Here is a 22,626-nt window from a genome sequence, read left to right on the forward strand (position 1 = left end):
GATTTTCTCTTACATTATCACACATTGGAGTTATTCCTAAAAAATTTCAAGCATGTTTCAATTTATTAAAAAAAAATTGCTAGGCAAGCAAGATTAGTGGTTCATAATTAGTATATGACGTTAGATTTTAAACTTAGGTCTCGACATCAACAATCACAGATCACAATGCATAATTAATCTTACTGCCATCTTATAATAAAAAAAATTCTTTTAATTTGATTGGTACGATTTGATCATATAGAATTTTGTAAGCACAACCTTTCAATCTTTAAATACAACAATAGATCCGAGACAATCGAAGTGTTCATCTTGGATTCCACATTTTTTTGGGATGGAAAAAATGCCGAGCCAATCATTGGTTCTCCAAAGTTTGAGGCTTGATCAATGATTATGTTTGATTAATCTATATGTGGTTTGGTTCTATTTTTAGGAATCTATATTTCATATAGACCAAACCTAATTTTGTTGGTGGTTCTAGTTATTGGTGTCCTATTCTTAAGGCATGTTTTTTGGGCTAAAATTAGAACAGTAGAGACATTCAAGAAATATACAAATAGTAGGGAGAGAGGTATGAAACATGCAAGTGGCTTTTAAGTTTGGACTTTAAAGCCATTTGATTAAACATATAATATTTGTCTCTCATTTCTTGCAGCTCTATAAAAATGGCTTCCTCCTTCAAATGGGTGAGGCCTGAGGTAATTTCACTAATTTTATTTTATCCCTATTATTATGGTTCATAGTATTAATGTGCCCAGAGTTTTAGATTGTTGGATGGTCTTTGAGATTTGTGGCATTGTGAATCCCGAGAAACTGGTAGGTTTAAAGGTGTGTGGGTCTTACTCCTCGAGGGAGTCCAACTTTGAAGCGTGCAACCTGTTTCAAAATTTTGAAGGAACCCTCCTCGTTATGAAATGCCCTTATATTTCTACCGAACTTTAGAACAACTCTTGGAAATGCTAGGGTTCGTTCAAAACTTTGGAGCGGACAAGTGGCCTATCCGCTTCAAAGTTTTTTCTCCTTGAGGCATGCCTCATGTGAGGTTCATTAAAAACACTAAAGAAATGTAAAAATGGTTGAAACATACACATCGAGTCATGTGCACTCAAAAGGCGTAACTCTTAGTGTGAGATGTGACCAAGGCTTATGCTTTTCGATCAAGGCATATACATCATATATTATCTTTCTATTTTCAGAATTGTAGATTAATCATATTTTCTAGTTTCTTTTTCGATCTTTTTGTCTTCTTCTTTTTGGTCTTTTATTTCTTTATTAGTACTGGCAGGCAACATCATGTGAGCATATAAAATAAAATTGAACATTAAAAAAAAAAAAAAAGTAATAAATGTAAAAAATCAAAAATCAAAAATCAAAAGTTGTTAAATTGACTCGTTTATAAATGAATAATGCTGAGGTGACCTCAAGATTGTAACTCACATCGCACATCTTGACATGAAAGTGTATACTTCCATACATGCTTTTTCATTCTATCTTGATGGAAAGCATCTATGGGAATGCGATATGAGTACAACCTTAAGGTCACCCCGGCACGACTTTTCATAAATTTGTAATAACTAGTATTATAAAGAAGAAAGATATAGAAGATTAGTATTTAGTTAATTTTTTAAATAAATATAAGATACTTACTACAAAAACTTCCAATTATTAAAATACAAAATGTTTCTTTTTTCTTAAAATATTGTTGTTATGGTGGGAGGGATTAAATCTTGGAATTCAATTGTATGGATTTGAAGTGCAAAATTTGAAAACATGGGTGAGGTTTGCCTCAAGGCTTATGCTTTTGGCCAAGCCTTACCTCACGCTTTAACGTTTGAAAACATTGTCAAGAACCATCATCAACGGTTCTATTCTTTGGATCAGAATCTACATCCAATTAGTCCAATATTAAGTTGTTCGAAATGGTTTTATGTTGTTTCGATGCTATATAGGTGTACCCACTGCTTTTTCCAGTTGCCATGGTTGTTGGCTTGTGTGGTATGCAGTTGGTGCGGAACATCTGCACAAATCCAGAAGTGAGGTACGTTTAATTTCTACCGATAGTCTTTTTCTCTCACAATTGGATCGATTGTATGCACGTCAAAGCTCAACTTGAACTCCGAACAATTGTAGTATATAATTTTAATTCAAGGCATTTACAAACATTTCCAATGTAGTTTTATTCTTTTAGAGATTTTTTTTAAATATAAGCAAGCGTGTTAGTGGTTTGTAATTAGTAGGTGAAGGTGGGGTTTTGAATTTGGGCCCGAAATCAACACTTATAAAATTTTGATCAATTTGATTTTGATTACAGGGTTAACAAAGAAAATAGAGCTGCAGGGGTGCTTGAGAATTTCGCGGAGGGTGAGAGATATAAAGAACATTTTGTTAGAAAATACATCCGAACTCAACCTAGGGAGGTCATGCCATCCATCAATAAGTTTTTCTCGGACCCAAAATGAACAGATTGTTGAGATTCAGCCACGTTTGTTGATTTATGAATTGGTTGTATCAGAGAAATTAGGAAGTACTTGGTTTTAATCGAAAATGGCATTCAAAGTATCTGAATATTGCGAGTTTTTGTCTGTATAACTCAACTTCGTTGAATTAATAAAGTTCTACCTTTGTGTATTAGCTTTATCTTTTAATGAGTTATTGATTTTCTACACGAAAATATTTTGTTAAGGTGGCCAACAAAACTAGCATTGAAATTTGAAATGAGCACTTTTTTCTCACATATGCTCATTTCGGACGACGAGAAGCTATTTTTTGGGGTGGCTATCAAGAACTTCTATGAAGGTCTAGGGTTTAAGCAATTAGAAAAGGCTACATTTTAAAGTATGTCTCAAACTGTATTTTTGGAGATTTTGTACTTCTGATCCAAATTAAGTAGGGATTTTGAAGGCGTTTCCTTTCAGGATTTTGTTTTCAGATGGGATTCTATTTGTGACACTACACCATATTTGGATTGATAGAAGTGGAGAGAAAAGAAACCCATTAAGAGAAGAGTTTCCCTACACCATATTTGGATTGACATGAGAGAAATTGGGATAGCTTTGAAAATTTAAAATCTCTTAAAAGAGTTCTGGAGGTTAAGTTGGAATTATAAAATATTTTAAAAGGGTTTCTTTTTGTTTCTTTACAAATCTATCCACTTTTGGAGAGAAAGAAAACTCAATTTTTTTTCTTTTCTCTTATTTCCTTCACTTAGCAATTCAAACAAGAGAAATGGAGAGAAAAACATTTATTTTCTCTCCTCTCTATTCCTCTCAATCCAAACATAGCATATAGTTTATTTTGTTTTTGGTTCGACTCTCTCTTTTCGTTTCTTCATATGTGGGCTATCTCTGCCTCCTTTCTTTTCTTCTTTTTTAATAAAATTGTTACACCTATAAGAAAGAAAAAAAAAAAAAAAAAAGCTTCATATTACATGTAATAACAATTTTGAGAATTTTTATTTCCCCACCAATTTTTACTTATAACACATCAATTCATGAAATTATAAATTGCATCCCAAATAAGATTAAAGGGGCCACCCAATGGTCTTCTGAAATCCCAAAACCTTATAATCTTAGAAGAAGAAAACTGTAAAAGATGAGGGGAGAATTTGTTTTAGAAAAACTATTTGAAGAAGAAGGAACATCTCGAAGATGAATTAAAAAAAAAAAAAAAGGAGGATTCAATCTTATTTTACGAAGGATTACGAAGGAAGAACTATAGGTTGATTTTCCAAAATAAGAACAACCATCTACATCTTGGATATCTATTTGATTTGGAATATTGATGTATTATAAGTAAAATTGGAGAGCCAATATAAATTTCCACCAAGGGATTTTATATTAAAACCCCTGCCCATATAAGTTGTTGAGAGATGCAATTCTTAACCTACCAGCCAATGACCCAAGTGATCCATTGTCCATTAATGGATAGGATTTTGAAGATGCCAAAAGTTAGGTCTGTGGTGTGTTAATCCCACGGCCTACATTCAAACCCCATTGAACCCATTTTCACGCTGAACCGTCAACTCTTAGCCTGCCTAAAAAAAATCTTTTTTTTTTTTTTTCAAAAATCGTTCGACGGTCCAAAGTTTCAAGTGGAGTCTAAACTCTAGATTGCACGGGCAGGGGGGGGGATGTTGGACAATCCAACATTTTAATCATTTTGAGGGCACTTTTAGTAAATCGATGTATTTTAACACAATAAAATGTTGGACAATCCACTGAGTTATTAAAGAAAGCGGATCCTCTGCAACACAAATCCAATGGATGAGAGAAAGTTATCTTAGAAAACCAAAAAAAAAAAATTAACATCTTAGTCTCTTGTGATCATGACTTACATTTGATTTTAAAAAAAAAAAAAAAAAAAAAAAATTTATTTTTTCTTCCAGATCCATGTTTTTGAAAATGAACAGTTACTGAACACCCAATATTTTGTGATTGACCATTGGATCTATACTACGGGAACAGAGTACTACAAAGGATCCGCATCCGTTACTAAAACATTGGATTGTTTGGAGACTTAATTCATTTTTTGGTAATTTAAAAAAAATATTTTTTTTATTGTAAATATTAAAATATTTTACCCTTAAAAACATTGTACTTCATGTTATTTAGACAAAATAAAAAATAAAAAATACAAGCAGATATTATTTTAATTATTAATATTATTTTATTGTGAAGGTGAGATATTTCTAATCTAAGAAACACTTCCAGAATATTCGGAGTTTGGTTGAAAGAAAGAATTCAATTCCAACTCAAAAAGGGTTGGCAGTGGTTTTTGCTGACCATCTTTTATGTTTGAAACTTGAAAGTAACGTTAGTGAAGAAATATATAAATAGAAAGGTTCTCTTGTTCTAGTTTCATTGCTATTTCTTGGAGAAGGGGTTACTGTTATTTTGTTGCTCCTGTCATCTCCTGCAACTCAACTCAAATGGCTTCTTCTACCTTAAACAGATGGTTAAGGCCTGAGGTAATTTACCAATCTTGTTTTGATATATGTTATCAAATCATTTTATGGGGTATTGATGAAGATGGTTTATTTATCTATCTATAACTTTGTTTATTAGAAGTACACCTCTTATTTATCAGTTTGTTCCTTTTAAATGCTGAATTTTCTTTTTTCTAATTCAATGGATGTGCATTGTTTACATAGTAAAATATGAAGAAAAAAAGAAGAGATCCTTAATGGTCCCTTTTGTTGAGTAAATGTCTTGTATTTTGTTGCCCAAATTTTTAAGCGGTATGAAAAGAGCAATCGTGTAATATTTTCTTAAGGTTTTTTTTAGGGGGGTTCTTATTTGGGGGAGAGATTTATATGTTTTAGTAACACCCGGTATTATAAATAGAGGTCTCTAAGGTTGTAAAACGTGTGAGAAAATAATGATTGTTCTTGTTCTGTTCCATGGACGTAGGCACACTGCCGGAACCAAGTAAATCCTTGTGTGCAATTTTGTCTCTTTGCTATTTCAATTTTTTCACACCTTTGATACCCATAAGATACATGTTCCCCAATGATCCATTGATTAAGATTGTTTAGATGAAAAAAAATATCTGGTATTGGGTTGTATACCATTCAAGATTTGGTCCGACGGATATATATATACACTTTGTTGTTTGGTATCAAGTAAATTTTACTTCATCTTGACCATGTCACGAGACGTCATTGCATGAAGGTACGTAAACTATTAGATTGCCATGTGTTACGCGATCACAACTTCCACTAGCAGCTCAGGATGTGTGAGGATGAGTTAGACCCATGGGCTTCTACAAAGCATACGTTTTCTGTAGCTTTGTCGCTTCTTCAAAAAAATTAGTGGCAATGTTGTTAGCAGGACAAAGTTATCTCATGTTGTTGGGTTTTGTTTGGTGCTGTCGTATATATAGGTGTACCCACTTTTTTTAGCAGTTGGTACCGCTGTTGGCATTTGTGGCATGCAACTTATAAGGAACATCAGCACCAACCCTGATGTGAGGTATGCTTTCTTTCTATAATTTTCTTTTTTCTCATACAATTATTTGAGTGTTTAAGCATCATTTTAATAAATTGAACGTAGCAAAGATGAGGATGTTAAGATGGACGAGTGGAAAGAATAAGAAAAATAAAATATGAAATGAATGCATTAGAGAAAATGTAGGAGTAACTCTAATAGGCGATAAACTAAGAGAAAATCGATTGAGATGGTTTGGGCATGTTCAATGAAGACCGGTAACATCCCAAGTTAAAAGAAATATACAAGTTAAAGCTGTTAAAAGAGCGAGAGGAAGATCCAAAAGATCATAGATTTAAATGGTGAAAGCTAATATAAGCATACTTTCAATAATAGTAGGTGTGACTCTAGATGGTATTGAATGGAGAAATGGGATTTCTTTAGCTTCGATGATGATTGTAATGCCGAAAATGGGTAGAAATTAAGAAAATATGTCTCTATGACCAATTGTGGTGCGACGAAGTATTTGAGATATTTGTAGTTAATCATGTAGAACTAGAACACAATATTTGAGATGTATTTGAATTGGATTACTTACACTGTATTTGATCCCCTAATGGTGATGCATCATGGGTAAATGACTCGAACTACGCTAGATGACTGATAAAACTTTGAATTTGCTTTCAGGGTTACCAAAGAGAACAGAGCTGCGGGAGTGCTTGACAACTTTGCAGAGGGTGAGAGATACGCAGAACATGGTCTCAGGAAATTCGTTCGAAATAAAGAACCCGAGATCATGCCATCCATCAACAAATTTTTCTCAGATCCCAACTGAAAGGATGACTAAGATTTCACCACATTTTGGGATATTTGTGCTTTAAGGATTATTTGGCTACTGAATTGAAGTACCAAAGCTTATTTTTCATTGCTAGTGTTATATATAAACCTTAGTACTGAAGTTATTTTCTTATTGATTTTTATGTCAATGGTTCCTTATAATACCTAGTGTTTTGGTGAACAATTTTGAGGTACTAATAATGGAAAAAAGAAGTCCAATATTTTATCATTATGGGTTTATATTTCTCTTTATTTGGTGAAAGGGTATATATAGTCTATAAAAGGTTATTTTGGCTTCAAAGTGGAATCAATGTGGATCCGTGGACCTACCTCAATCTTGATGAAACATGTAGAATCTTTATTTTCTTCGTGTGCTTACATCTTTATTTATTTAGGGACCAACTAGTTGCACACCACCCACTACCAATTGCACTCTATTACTAAGAAACTTCCCTTTGCACTCCATCTGGATGATTGCACTCAAAATAAAAATAAAATATTGCACTCTTTTGTTTTGTTTTTTTTTCATTTTTCTTCAACCATGCTCAAATAAATTATTGTTGGTTCCATAATTTTTGTAAGTACTTGATTGTATAACAAGCATGTTTACAATTTACACAAATAGAAAAGATAAAGTCACAAGAAAGTGAATAATGCTAAATCTTAAGGTTACCAATATTGAAGTGCAATTATTAGGTTAAAATAGAGGTTATAAAGAAGATGTTAGTGTGGAACTAGTTGGTCCCTTTATTTATTTCTTTTATATTATCATTGTATCAATTTCGTTATGCTTATAATGGTTTTTTGAAACAAAATTAAATGGGGAACAAGATTCATTCAATCTTAAGTATCTAATAATGATAAGGGTCATGATAAATTGGTTCTCTCTGACATGGTAGTAGTGCATAGATCTTTTTCTTATCTTTTTCTTCGAGATACACAAGGAAAAAGATCTATTGTTCTATTCACATGCCACGTCAGAGAGCGTTAGCTTTTTAGTAATCTTAATGACAAATATGTTGTAAAATGTGTATTAATTTCTCATGGAAAGAGAGAGAGAAGAAGTTTGAAATAATTCCTGATTTTTGAATTAAATATAATAGAAAAACGTTATCTAAAATTAATGATTGAGATATGCACAAAACACTGTCTTAAAACAAAATTCACCCCTGCTACAGTACCACGGTCTGTAGGCGAAGTTCTCTTGATACAATAACCCATTAATTGGAACATAATTTTGAACTCAACAATGTTGTGTGTTCTTATAACAAAGAATACAAGTATATTGATGGCGATAAAACGACGAAATATAAATAAAAGAGTAAGTGACTGTTTAAAACAGTCACAAACCTCTTCGTATTGTACTGGTTCAAAACAGATACCAATACAAACATATGAATTAAAAGTGGCTAGAATTTTAAATAAAATAGACCTTTTGTGTGCACCCACATGAGGTATAAATCTGATATTTTGCACCTCTCGGTGGATCCAAATCCCAATTAGAACATTGGGTTTTCCTCTTAGGCTCCCATATGCGTGTGTGAGCCCGCCATTACTTCTATTAACTTTAAAGTTATTAGAAGTACAACTATTTAAGAATTGCAAATCAACTATTTTCCTAGTCAATGTGAGACTGAAATTATACAAGGCAAAATCATTACTAACAACTAAAGCTTAAAGCAAAAGTAAAAAAGCATTAAACAAAAAGTTGGGATTAGTTTACCCTATGGTTTAAACTCATTGAATATAAAATGATTTTCAAATTCAACCCTTTAAATTCTAGCAAAATACTCATAGTATTAGCATTCATCCTTCGTGGATAAGTGTCATTATCTCGATTATCATGGTTCTTGGGGAGAAAGCTACTAGTGTTACCAAGAATCACTTTTCAGTGGGGAATCACCATTTGACATGCCACATGAGATCATGAATCATAATAATAGAAGACTTGGTTTTGGATAAAGTAAAATTCAAACAACATGATTAGTTCAGCTGATACCAAATCTTTGGAGTGAGGCTTTGTTGTTGTCTCTCATGGATTAGTGTATAGAAATTACAAATAAAGATCAAGCAACTTGTTAGAATTGTCGAAAAGCAAAGAATCCAATCACTCGAAGCTCGTCTAGTCCTACTTGACCTCATTGATCTTGATCAAGTCATAGAAATATTTAGACCCATATCAACTTCATTCAAAATCTGATGGTCATGATTAATCAATCAAGTTAATTTTTTTTTAAGTCGTGCTAGAGTGACCTCAGCAGGGGGACACACGGGTTGACGTGGTGGCGTATGCACGTCCATAGTGCATTTTACTCGTATCTCGGAGAAACGAATCTACAGGCATGCGCATTCCACCACTTCAAAATGTCTCTTGTGTGTCCTCCATTGAGGTCATTCCAGTATTAATCAAAATGTTTTTTTTTAAAGTACAAGGTTAGCGATTAACAAATGAAGTTGGGTTAAGGGGTTTGAACTTAAGTTGTGAAAACAACACTCCACACATTTTACCAGTTAACTAAGCTGGTACTTTCCATCAAGTTTGAAGAAAAAAAATTCTTTCGAAAGTTGAATATTTACACATAAAATACCCATTTATGATTAGGGGGGATTTCCTCCTTGGGACGACAATCAAGTTTCAGCAAGGAGATCCGCTTGGTGGGACCCCTAACCCATTGAAACAACGGACAGTGGTCTACTCGTAACCCGAATCCATTCGAGTTGGGGGGTTAATTTGGTAATTTGGCCAAACTTTGAATTTAATAATAAAACCAAAAAAGCGATCCCACTTTCTGAGACCGTTGTCGACGCAATTCAAAACCTTGCCGTTGGAGCCTCGGGGCAAGAAAAACTAGCCGTTACCCTCTCTCTTCTCTCTCCCCTAACCCTAATCCATCTCTCTCTCTACTCATAAAACCAACCCATTTTTAATTTTCTTGATTTTAAATACCCACTCCTCTCTCTCTTACTAAATCAATCTTTGAAACAGAACCAAATCATTTTCAGTCTCTCTTGATTTTTGGTACCACAAAACCCTCATTGCTCTGTTCTCTTATTCTTTTTTCAAAGAAAACCAAACCATTTTTTCAAACAGAACTTCTGATTTAGACTGGAAAGACACATGGCTTCAAGAAGCATTACCAAAGACATCATCACACTCAAGGGTTCGGCCGCTATTGTTAGCGAGTTCTTTGGTATCTTCTTCCCATCCCTACTTTTCATCTCTTTTCTATATTGATTTGATTCTTCTTAAATTTCATGATCTTTGTTCTTGAGAAACCTTATCTGACTCTGTAAATCTCTACAACCCATTTAACAGGTTACGCGGCAAACAGGTAAGAGAAATGAAAATCTTCCCATTTGATTGAAATTTTTCAGTAAGAATCTATTAAACATTTAAATGTACTTTTAATTGAAAATTTCTCAGCATTCTTTATAATCGAGGCGTTTACCCGGAAGAAAGTTTTGTCAAGGTGAAGAAATATGGGCTACCCATGTTGCTTACTCAGGACGAAGGCGTGAAATCGTTCATCACCAACCTAACGGCTCAGTTATCAGGTAGATTCTCTTTTTCTTTCTTTCTTTTTTCTAATCAATCTGTTGTTTCTCTTCTCTCTGATGCCTGAATTTTTCCTTTTTTTATTTATATATTTTTTATTCTTTATTTCTGTAAGAATGGCTTGAATCTGGGAAGTTGCAGAGGATTGTTCTTGTGATAATGAGTAAGGCAACTTCTGAGGTCTTGGAGAGATGGAATTTCAGTATAGAGACCGACAAAGATGTCGTTGAGAAAGGGTAATTTCGCGTGAACCCATTCTACCTTTTATGTGTGAACATTGAAGAATTTAATCTGTTTATTTGATTTGATTTCAAGGGTATCAATGGAAAAGAGTGATAAAGAAATTATGAGAGAGATTCAAGCCATCATGAGACAGATTGCATCCAGCATTACTTACTTGCCATGCCTCGACGAACCCTGTAATTTTAACAAATACTCTTCATTTTCTTTTAATTTTTGCTTAGACATGTAAGGGTTTTTTTCAGCTCTATTGATTGAATTCTTGTACCATAATTTTCAGGTGTGTTTGATGTGTTAGCATACACCGATAAAGATATCGCAGTCCCATTCACCTGGATTGAAAGTGACCCTAAACTGATTGCAAACCCTCAAATGGTGAAACTGCATTCTTTCGATACCAAGGTAATTACGATTTTTTCTTTAACAAGTGGAAACTATATACTACGAGAAATCCAAAACCTAATTTGCTTAACTACGATTATTTTTTTCTGGGTTATATATGCAGATACACAAGGTTGATACTCTCGTTTCATACAAGAATGATGAATGGGACGAACAATAGTAGTGCCATATTTCTTTACTCCTTTTATGTTTAGGTGATTGTGATCTATTGACGAGTGAATTGTGTGAATCGTTTATTCACATTTCATGTAATTTGAATGACATTGATGATGATGAAAGACTGTCAACTTGATGTGTGTTTGTAATGAAAAGGAATGCATGAAATAGTGTTTTTGAAGAGTGATTCTCTTTATGAAAATTAGATGGAAACTGTTACAGCATACATGTCATAAGAAGAGTCGTGATAACATGACTCCCCGACATGAAAAGGAATGCATGAAAGTTAGTGTTTTTGATGAGTGATTCTCTTTATGAAAATTAGATGGAAACTGTTACAGCATACATGTTATAAGAAGAGTCGTGATAACATGACTCCCCGACATGACATACTCAATCGACTCCCTGACATGGGGTGTGCCAGAATCAAAGACTTTATGAAAATTAGATGGAAACTGTTACAGCATACATGTTATAAGAAGAGTCGTGATAACATGACTCCCCGACATGACATACTCAATCGACTCCCTGACATGGGGTGTGCCAGAATCAAAGACTTTATGACTCCCCCACGTGGCATACTCAATGACTCTTCTTGTCCAATTGGCATTCAGAGTTTGAAAAAAAAAAATTGTAAAAAGCAATGGAAAAAATTCAGAGTTTCTGCAAAAAAGTTGGAACAGGGTGCATTTAGAATAAGCATCCACAAACACCACCACACAATATCCCCAATAAAATTATGCAAAAGGTACATTCATTTCCTATCATACAAGATTGACCTCCAGCGTCTGGGGGTTACCACTCAGGTTTTGTCCATGACATGAAGAGTTGGTCTTCATCAATATGATTCAAATGACTCATTGTTTGGTTTCACAAAACATTCCATCATAAAAATATTATACACCTAACAGACAGTATTTATCTTAGTCTTTTCAAGTAACAAAACTACTGGGCTCAATGGAAGGGGAAGTTATCCCTCTACATAGAGCTCATTGGACAAGAACAACAAACAAAGGGTACGATTTGCACATATGCTGAAAAAGGTAGTTATGAACAGAGTAAGATGATTTTTTCAATTGTTTTGATGCCTTATGTTAGGCCATTCAGGACACAGCAAACATCTCTCTAGTCTCCCAGCACTCTCACACCTTGGTACATTGCTCCAGAGCGAAGTTCCTCCAAAGTATCCACACTTCTAAACCCACTCAATTCTCTAAGACCAGTCCAACCACGGTGGGTAAGAAAGTCACGGAAGTCATCTTCGGTGTAAAGAGTCTTATCTTCGGTATGAACAGGTATGCGTTCAGATTCATCATAGAGGCAAATTTTAATTGTAATTCCTGAAACAAGGGGGTTTAAATTTTAATGCCCAATTTCGTTACTAAATGTAGTTAAATCAACTAAAATATTTATTTTCAGAGTTACCCTCATCAAGGTGAAGAGTGTAAGTTCCCAACGGCATGTCACGGTCAAGGCTCCTAACAATCTCATCTTCATCCTCTAACCAAAATGCCCGTCTGGTTCTTAGTCTGAATGCAGATTTGATTGCCTCCTTGATTGCATCTGCAGTACCATCAATGCCTATTCTTCTGCTGAATTCCCCCCACTTGACTGAAATAACCCTCCCCCCATACGAGGAGTTGCTTTCTCCACCTACCAAAAAAACATGAAAAGAAAAGGAGAGATTGGCAGTTTGAAACCAATAGTGAACGAGAACAACTACAAGCTCATAAGATGTCACAGTAATCTCCAATAATTCCATGACTCACTACGATGTCATTTACTCGCATAGTCACCAAGTCAAGATTAGGGAATAAATCGGTAAGGGAAATTTTCGGAAAATTCGGTAAATCGGGAAAAGAATCAGGCTAGGCCTAAATCAGTGTAATTGTTCATACTAGGTAGTATTCACATATTATATCACCAAATCTCATATTATAAGACAGTAATAAGTCACCAACCCCAGTCCCGCAACCCCCCCCCAAAAAAAAAATTTAGATCATCTTTGCATCCAAAACAAAAGCCAACAATACATTCAAATAATTATTTAAAATATAAAAATAAATATTCAATATCATCCTCATTATCACATGTTTCACGAATAAAATGGTCACCATCATCTTCATCAAGGTCATCCTTTTTTTTTTCTTTGATAAGTATAAAAATTTATTAAAAAGAGAGCAATTTACAAAAGAAGGTGGTTAAGATAGCCTCTAAACAAAGAAAGGACCAAAAAAAAAACAAAAACAAATGTCAAACAACAAGAAGAGAAAACAAAAAAAAGCAAAAAGCTATGCATCACAAATAGAATCCCATCTGAACACAAAATCCTCAAAAGGATCTCCCAAAAAGTCCTTGCTTAACTTCGATCAAAGGTATAACAGCCCCAAAATCTCCATATACACAACATGAGAAGTCCTTTCCTTGCCCTGGAAAACCTGAGATTTCTCTCTTTCCAAAGACCCCAAGCCATCGTCGAAGGAAGAATAGTCCATAGGTATCTTTTTCTACAGGAGAAAATATTAAAAGACCACCCTTCCAAGAGTGAAAAGAAAGTACAACAAAAAACCCAATCTACTTGAAACGGGGAGAGAAAGAAAGCCCAATTATCAAGGTCATCTCTCTCTTACTAGTGCTTCAATTTCATCTTTCGTTTTAATCCGATTTAATCGCGAAGTTCGCAAAAGTTATTGAAGAAGTAGTGATTAAATCGGTGAAGGAAAAAATCACAATTTAATTGCTACTTTTTCTCAATAAGTCAGAATTTGGTGACTATGTTTACTCAGGCAAGACATCGAGTAACTAAAACTCAAGAAAACCAGTTAAAGTTGGGGACAATCTACTTGAGGCATAAGATATAAGTTGCGATGCTTCCAATATAAACACAGAAATAGAAGTTCAATCACATGCGTTAGCATTTAATTTATGGTACTCACCATTTCCAGGGGTATCTCTCCAATTCCATGGGGGAATTCCACTGGCTGCAACAGCTTCAGCGGCTGTGATGGCAAGAGGGTGTCCCTCATGATCCAAACGCCTTTCGAGATTGAGTGTTGACCTACCACTAGCTGTAAACCAAGTGAAGTAGCTTTATCTAATTACTTGTAAAGAAAATTTTGGAGGGACATAAACAATTAGAAGGGAAATATCTTTATAAAGCAAAAAGTAAAAGTTAGAAAGTTTTTTTTTGAAACTGAAGCTGATCTATCCGCAAAAATACTATGATTATGACCCTAATTCTTTGAATTGATCAAATAACAAAATGAAAAATAGGAAATATACATGAGTCACGTACAGCTTAGAATACTTGGCAAAAAAAAAAAAATATATTAGAAAGCCCAATAATTGGCTTAATATCGAACAGCATAAAGTTGATGAAGCAGTTCTACATCTTTTTATTTATTTTTTATTTATTTTTTATTTATTTTTATTTACCATAGATGGGTACAAAGTGAAATTATAGATAACATACTATGATTTTATGCCGATCATGTTTCGTAACCTGATATAATGTCATGGAAGGTACAAATTAATTGCGATTTGATGTAGAAAACTTAAGTGTTGATCATCATCCAAAACTTATCCTAAAGATAAGAAGAAAACATAAATGTCGATCAAATAGATAAAGAAGAATATATGCAACTTCTATACAAAGAAGAATATATGCAAAATACCATATATAGACTTGACCCCAACTTTTTTTTTTGGTAAATATACTCAACCTAACTACCGTGCTGAATAAGATTAAAAATGAAAAATTATATATAAGACACTAATATAAAAGTAATCTATCTCTATATCCATAAAAAATTATTCATCTTTATGAAAATGTCTTGTCCCTATGCCTTAGAGTTGAGGGCCGAGCAAGTCTTACACCACACCTGAACCATACCATATGTGCACAAGGTAACATAGGTTCTCCTTTCAACAGTTAAATTATAACAACTACTAGAATGACATTTGCCAACGTGCTTATTGATGGGGGAATATCCTGGATCAATGTTTTACCATTACATTGGTGGACATTAGGCCCTTTATCAAAGACTGCTATGTCTAGCCAGAGTCACCAACTCAGGGTTCGGGAATAAGTCGGCAGGGGAAAAATTAGAAAACTTCGAATAAATGGGGCTAGGATTAGGATTGTGTAATTTTTCCTACTAAGTGGTGTTCTCATATTATATCATCAAATCCCATGTTAAACTACAATAATAAATTACCAAATCTCACATTAATATCCTTTATACATCCACAAAAAGTAAGCACATGTCTACAACACATTCAAGGTTTGTATCGTTCACAATATGAATCCAAATTAGGATTCATCAACCGTTCAAAAATCATCAAATTCAATGTCATCCTCATTCTCTGAAGCTTCATCAGTAAAATGGTCACCATCATTTTCGTCAATGTCATCTCCTCTTATTAGTCCATCATCTGGAGATGGATATGGGAAAGCTAAAATTTTATCTAGGCTAAAACAATAACGAAATACCTCTCTTTGTTTTTTCCAATTTAATCATGAAGTTCACGATTTAGTCATGAAATTTGCAAAAATCATGACTTATTGAAAAAGTTGAGATTAAATTGTGATTAAAGGTGTGAAATAAAAAGTCTCGACTAAATCGGGACTTTTTCAATAAGTTGCCAAATTTGGTGACTATACATGCCTAGATGCCACCCATTTAAGCAGATTTTAATAAGGGAGTATTTCGGTCATATTTTGGCAGCGTCTCATAAAAGACCATGGCCCACAGAGTAGTAAAATATTCCCCAAAACATGGAGGGGCATTTCCAAAATATTTGAGAGGGGCTATATAGATTATAAAATATTCATCAAGACCTTAGATAATAAGGGCATTAAACTTCATTTGCGAGAGGGAATATTTATCATTATTTTCTTATTCTTTTTATTTTGAATGACCTTTGCTACAACATTAAAAGAAATTAAAACATTTTTTTCACTGCTTAAGCCCCGCCTGGTGCTTTTAACAACTTTGATATAAGGTATTAGTTCCCATCCTAAGAACACTAAAGGCAAGGAAACTACCATTTATTTTAGAAGTGCCACCTTGGTGAGGTGATAAAGTTTAGGTGTGGTGATACCACAAACCTTGGATCAAAACCCTGCCATCACACTTAAAACTATCCCAAAAAAAACATATAATTCGCAGTTATTGACGATTTTGAGATAATAATCAAACCTAGGATCATGGTTTTCCTTAATGTCAAATATAATAGCCAAATCATACCCTATTGTTTCTATAATCAACCTAAATGCAAAAGAGATGGAGCAGTGAACTAAAAAAAAAAGACTACTTATAGACCCCAGCAGAGCCAGATAACAATTTATGTCAAGTATCGACATGATAGGATAAATCCTACGTCCAAATACTGCATGGCTACCGTAGACTGTTATTAAATCAAATTCTCTGGTGACCTTCACATGACTTGAGACACTTGTAGAAACTTCCGATCCACTCCTTAAATTTCCCCAACCTCTTTTCCAGATTGAAGTGAAAATGACTAACTAACCCTTATACATAATCTCTCTCTCTCTCTCTCTCTCTCCCCCCCCCCCCCCCCCCCCCTCTTCAAAAAAAAAAAAAAAAATCCGATTGTGGGAGTCTGGGACCAACAATGTCTGGTGAATGATACCGAATTCATTAGTGGTGTGAATTGTGACATAATATAACTCTACACGTAAACAAACAGGATGTATTTAGGCTTCAATTATAAAGATGATGCAATTTCTCCTTTTTGACATACTGTAATGAAAGGAATAATTTGGAATGAGTCAGACTTGTATTTCATATTAATATTGGTTTCCTAAACTTCAAGAAGTATCTAGTTAACTAACATATTTATCCAACATGGCACCTTAACCACAAACCTCAACTATGTCTTTATTCCCTTAGCTATGTCAACCAAAGTATTTCTAATTCTGATGAATTAATGGCAAAAGCAAGCACCCGCAAACATGGTTCTTGATATAATTGAATGGAGGAATAGGATTCCCATAGCCAATCCCAAATCTTTGGGATTAGGCTTCAATGACAACGATAATGTTGACTAGTTATCTTCTCCTTTTCAGGAACCATCTCTTTGAACATAAAGATATGGGTTTGGGATTTACAAAACACATGGCAGGTTGGCCATTTCAATTGACAATATTAGAAACTTACAGTCATATCTATCGTGACAAGGTTAGCAGGTTTTTCTAATTTGAAGTTGCCATCAACGCTTCCTGTCTTGCTTTATAAATTGTTATCTTTCCATTTTGATCCTATTGTATTTTATTTCTCTTTCTGTTATCAAACTATAACAGCCATTGATCTTAAAAGAAAAAGGAACAAAAGTACTTGACAGACTCCATCAGGGGAATTTCAATATGCACAAATTCCTTGGTTTATAGAAGTCTCTATAGTAGTTATTTTACTGCAAGAAAAATAGATTTTAAAAGAAGCAAGATTCTTGTAACTATAACACAAGTACTAGATATCAAAAGGGTGGTGGACTTGGGAGAACCACGCAGCAATACAACAACTTAAAGCTGTATATTAGCTTTCCTTTCCAGTAACCATAATTCAGTTATTGACTTATAATACATGCCTTTAGAAGAAAGTGGAGTAAATGAGTACAAAGGTATAACTGATCCGATCCATTCGATAGAAAACCGGGAATGATATTTATGTGAATAAACCATAAGACCATACAGAATAAATTACAAGCTTGGGATTTAACTATAAAGCCATACCACAGCCCAACAAATAAATGAGATAAAACATGCAAATTCTAATCTTGAAAATTGCACATTTAAAATGTTGTGGAATTCTTAAACAATAAAATACCTTCCACAGGTCCAAATGGAATACTGGCATCATCAAGGCCTAAAAACAGACAGTCAAGGAGCTGTCAGAATTAATATCAAAGTCTTCAATACAAAACCAAAAAAAATACTAGTTGTGCTGCTATGCTTTTGTCAACAATAAATGAAGAGACCATCAGGTTTCACCCTTGACTTTCAAACTCAAAAGAGGTAAGCAGTTGAGTTTTTTCGAAGATAAATGGCTCCCATTAGTACAGTAAAAATGTAGTGGCTAACATAATACATGAAATAAGGCTATGTGAACGTAAATGGTCAACAGTATACATAATACATGTGTAATGTCAAAAACAACAATTAGAATAAGCAAGGTAATTGAGCAGGCACAAATAGGTTTCAAAAAGATGTATTTCAACCCAAGATAGACATGGCGTGTGACAACATGGACATCGGCAACAGAAAGCAGTTCAGACAGGGTGAGCCACTAACAGCCAATCGTATTGTCATTGTGATGGAGCTGTACACCTGTGTCCTTAACAAGATGCTCCCCCAGTTTCTGATACTTAATTTGGAAATGATCTCAAGGCATTCTTTGGTGGAGAAATTAAGTAGGCCAAAACATTTTTTATTTTTTCTTATGAGCTTTCTGGCCTACAACAAGCTAGTGAAGATGGGATTAGGTTTTCTTCTCAAAAGTGGAAAGCAATCAAAGCACCACTGAAGACACCAATTTCAGCACACTGGGAATTAGGGAAGGAAATCTGCATGTCAAATATATTGGCATTCTTCTAATCAAATAAAAAATCTCACCCAAAGACAGCCAAGTCTCTAATTGAAGAATGAAATAAAGTGGTCACATGACATGGGATCTATAAATTTTTGGAACGTGATAAATTTTCGATCGAGTAAAACTAAATTATATATTGTAGTCACTAGACGAATCAATGATTTACCAGAATTGTTTTCTAGTCAATCTACTTCTGGATTTGGTCATGAGAAAATGCCAAGATACTTTGATTTGAAACATAAATGGGCCCTGACTTCTAAAAGTAATACCCTTTGGGTGTAATCAAATCCTATAAAGTCCAAAGAATTTTTGAATAAGTAGAAGGCCAAAGATTTTTCACCATGAAGATCCCCAATTAATGCACATGGGTGCGAAAAAAATTCTCAAATCCAGGGAAAAAACGGAATATTTTATGCTACATTAATTGGAAATGCCTGAATACCCAATTGTGGACTGTTCCCCAAGTTGGTTGGAGCCCTCCAAGTTGGTACAAATGGTTTAGCTGATATATTACCAGATTCCCAACTAAGTGAGTGATATAGATCTGATTCATATGGATGAGACAGTTCGGTCACCATCTTTTTTAGATAAATATTCACTGCCTTGCAGTGCAAAGGGAAATGCAATACCTAAGCATATATTTTAACATCTATGGCATTGAGATAGATTAATGAGCTGCAAATTTACAATGAAGATATAATGTGCCCACTAAAGCTCAAGCTAATAATGAAAAGCCAAGTTTTCTTTGAATGCAGCTTCTAATTCAGTATATGGAAACACATTCTCAGAAAATCTCATTATAGTAATACCACTGGACAACAGGAATATTAGGCATATTGCATTGACCACACATCCTTTTTTTTTTTTTGATAAGCATTGACCACGCATTCAAACCTCACTCTAGGATTTCGGAATTTCAATATCCAGAATCCACGGAACTTAGGCTTTGAAGAACCCGGACTTAAGAAAATGTCTAAGCAAGCACAGGATATTAATAAGCCTTTTGACACGATTTGTGAAGGGTCTGAGCTCAACGAGTACCACCAACTGTTTCCTCCTTTGGTCTACCAAAAACAGCTAAAGAACATAGCATCAAATGGGATTAGCTCTATCCTTAGAATCAATATATGACATTGTAATACCACATTGACATATCCATTAAAAGATCCCGCAAACATCATTACTAGAGAACCATATAACTGTAATAAAGAAACTTCAATCATATAAATTTCTTATAATTAAGAATGGGAACAACCACCAGCATTGACATTGTAATTCCAAATTCAAACTATAAGAATCTTTCAACAAAAAGCTCTCATTTTTTGTTTTGTTTACTTATTTGCTTGATAGGTAAGAAGTATCATAGGAACATACACTCACCCACCCAAACACACATGCACACCCACCCAAACATACATGCACACCCACCCAAACACACATGCACACCCACACACCAAAGAGAGAAATTTATACCTTTATCTGAGAACTGAATGTAAGAATCAACCTTTGAAGGTGTAGGACTTTTGTAAGGAGCATTCTTGTTCCTCTCTCTGAGCAATTCCTCAAGTTCCTTATAGTAAGACATCTTAGCTGAACCACTCCCTCTGTCCTGATGTTTTGCCTTTTTATATTCCTTCAACAAATTTCTCCATTTATCAGTACACATGTTTGGCGATCGATCATACCCCTTTTCCCTCATCTTGCATGAAATTTGCTCCCAAAGATGCTTGTTTGATTTCGAAGTATTAAAAAGATTGTCCATTTCTCTTCGAAAACTTATGAGACTTCGAGTTTCTTCTTGAACCCAAGTCTCTGCACGCTTCTTTGGTGCCTTGATTTCATGATCTTCTCCACTACTTTCTCCAAGAATCATCTGTTGCTGCTGTTGATGTTGTTGTTGAGGCTGCAACACCCCATTTCCCACTACTTCAATCATCATCCCTCGAACAAACATGGAAAGATTGACACAAAGAGGGAAAACTAGAGAGAGATAGAGGAATTTAAGATATGGGTTTTGAAGAAGAGGAGAAGAGAAACAAAACCCATATCTTAGATTCAAGATTGAATGAGTTAGAGCTCAAGAAAAGTAGATAGATTTGAGAAAAAAGATATGGGTTTTGTAGATGAGTTGATGGGCGGAAATACCCATACTTCAGATTCGAAAATTGGTGTTTCCTTCCACCAATAGAGAAACAGAATCAACTGTCAGACTGCGAAGCAGTTTTAGAAAGAGAAAGAAAAGAGTGAAGAAAACATAGATATGAGTTTTTGATTCCAAGGAAAAAGCTAGATGAAAGAGAAGTCTGAGCAGGTGAGAATCTCGATGAAAATAGACGATGATAAGCATATATGAACTATCTGAAGGACACGTGTCGAGTCTAAAGAGCACGGGGACTCACCTAGTGATCCCATATGTCCACATCAGTCAACTGATCTAGTGGTTTCTATTACATGATATATTGACTTGTTTTTGGATCATTGACCATAGCCTTTTGAGACTCCTTAAAACAGAAGAAATTAGCTTGATTATTTAGATTTTAGTCATCCTATAGTGTTGACTGTTGACCAGTTGCATCAACTAGGTGTATTAGGGTGGGTATCTTAACCTCACCATCTGCCACCTGTCCTCCAGAGTTCCCATGGTGCACCTTAAAAACCTTGATAAATACTGATATAGTTGCTATTGCCACACCAAGTGTGTGCAAAATTCTTTGGTAATTTATAAAAGAATTGGTGTGACATTAGTAAAAGTTGTCCTTCAATATAGACACTTGTGTTTACCAACATCAATAAACAGATCTACTTTTATGATCATTTTTCAATTGGAAGAAGAAATTAACAAAATCCTAATTAAAATAAATTTTAATAGATAATCTAATCCTCATCTAATAACATCCATTTTAATATGATCTTTATCCTAATTTTTATAAGAATATAATTTGATGTATCATAATATACCTTATTATAATCATATTTTTTTTTAAATGATTGGTTATATTTAATATTAAAGACCCTAATCTCATTATTGAAAGCTTGAGTTAAAGAAAATTGATCCTAACAAGACAAGTTGTGACAATAAAAGATTAGAAACGTCAAAAAAAAAATACAAATATTTGAAAAAAAATAAGTGATCGATTCATATGCAATGACACCATTTTATGAGATTATTTCTTGAAAAGGTGTAACTTTTATGTATCATTCATATTTTGCAGGATCATGTTCGTTACATATTTGTCAATCAGAGTTAGTGATCTCTAGATCAGATTCGTTTCAATATATCCTAAGAGCATTTTCAAATCGTGTGGTTTGATTATCTCTCAATAGAGATATGAAATGAAGAAAATCAGGGACACAAAGATTGGAGAATTGGAATGGACTTTCATTTTGTTAACAAAGTTGATAATTTCATCCTTTTTTTAAGAGGGTTACTATCGCCACACCAACTATACAATCACATTAGAATTGATGTGGTGTTAGTAAAAGTTAGATCTAGCAATAGCAGCTCTCTCCCTCTCTCTTCTTCTTTTGTTTTGTCTTTTAAAAAAAAAAAAAAGAGTAGTGGGCATTTGAAAACCCATGAAAAGATTGTCATGGTCTTTAAATGAAACTTCTACCCAAGAAATATGTTGATGGTGATTATCTAACTACCCAATGTGGCAAACTCAATCGACTATCCTATGTGACAAGTTTGTAAACCCTATTGCATTCCTTGGGATACATGATTCCCTCGAGATACATATTTTTATGAGAAAGTGCAGCCACGTATCCTGAGGAGCATAGATCTACCATTTTCAAACTTGTCGCGTCAGGGTAGTCGATTGAGTTTGCCACGTGCGGTAGCCAATTATCACCACTCTAAGAAATAACATCAAAATTTATTTTTCCATTAAAAAATCTTACTTAC

General features: G+C 34.2%; 4 protein-coding genes across 5 annotated transcripts; 3 read left to right on the plus strand and 1 right to left on the minus strand.

Annotated features, from left to right (window-relative positions):
* The first annotated feature begins 559 nt into the window (after positions 1–559).
* LOC147398620 (uncharacterized) lies at positions 560–2,558 on the plus strand. The gene is made up of 3 exons (XM_086448991.1): positions 560–695; positions 1,947–2,035; positions 2,309–2,558. Exons 1-3 carry the CDS (start codon positions 663–665, stop codon positions 2,454–2,456), a joined length of 270 nt encoding a protein of 89 aa, XP_086305117.1. The 5' UTR covers positions 560–662; the 3' UTR covers positions 2,457–2,558.
* Positions 2,559–4,648: 2,090 nt separating this feature from the next.
* LOC147398621 (uncharacterized) lies at positions 4,649–6,984 on the plus strand. The gene is made up of 3 exons (XM_086448992.1): positions 4,649–4,963; positions 5,878–5,966; positions 6,609–6,984. Exons 1-3 carry the CDS (start codon positions 4,925–4,927, stop codon positions 6,754–6,756), a joined length of 276 nt encoding a protein of 91 aa, XP_086305118.1. The 5' UTR covers positions 4,649–4,924; the 3' UTR covers positions 6,757–6,984.
* Positions 6,985–9,676: 2,692 nt separating this feature from the next.
* MAD2 (DNA-binding HORMA family protein) lies at positions 9,677–11,293 on the plus strand. Its single transcript, XM_086447881.1, has 7 exons — positions 9,677–9,949; positions 10,075–10,090; positions 10,183–10,313; positions 10,430–10,550; positions 10,630–10,733; positions 10,835–10,956; positions 11,060–11,293. Exons 1-7 carry the CDS (start codon positions 9,877–9,879, stop codon positions 11,114–11,116), a joined length of 624 nt encoding a protein of 207 aa, XP_086304007.1. The 5' UTR covers positions 9,677–9,876; the 3' UTR covers positions 11,117–11,293.
* A 508-nt stretch (positions 11,294–11,801) lies between these two features.
* On the minus strand, positions 11,802–20,990 carry LOC147398623 (trihelix transcription factor GT-1-like). 2 transcript variants are annotated; one of them, XM_086447878.1, is made up of 5 exons: positions 20,196–20,989; positions 17,961–17,999; positions 14,049–14,180; positions 12,538–12,765; positions 11,802–12,452 (listed from the first exon to the last, which is right to left on the minus strand). In XM_086447878.1, the coding sequence occupies exons 1-5, from the start codon at positions 20,674–20,676 to the stop codon at positions 12,238–12,240; spliced, it is 1,095 nt and encodes a 364-aa protein (XP_086304004.1). In that variant the 5' UTR covers positions 20,677–20,989; the 3' UTR covers positions 11,802–12,237. The 2 variants fall into 2 exon arrangements, with proteins under 2 accessions (XP_086304004.1, XP_086304005.1); XM_086447879.1 differs by lacking the exon at positions 17,961–17,999 and having other exon boundaries at positions 20,196–20,990.
* Positions 20,991–22,626: the final 1,636 nt, after the last annotated feature.

The sequence above is a fragment of the Akebia trifoliata genome, chromosome 7 (assembly GCF_017979445.1).
Source record: "Akebia trifoliata isolate Shusen 1 chromosome 7, ASM1797944v1, whole genome shotgun sequence".
Taxonomy (NCBI): domain Eukaryota; kingdom Viridiplantae; phylum Streptophyta; class Magnoliopsida; order Ranunculales; family Lardizabalaceae; genus Akebia; species Akebia trifoliata.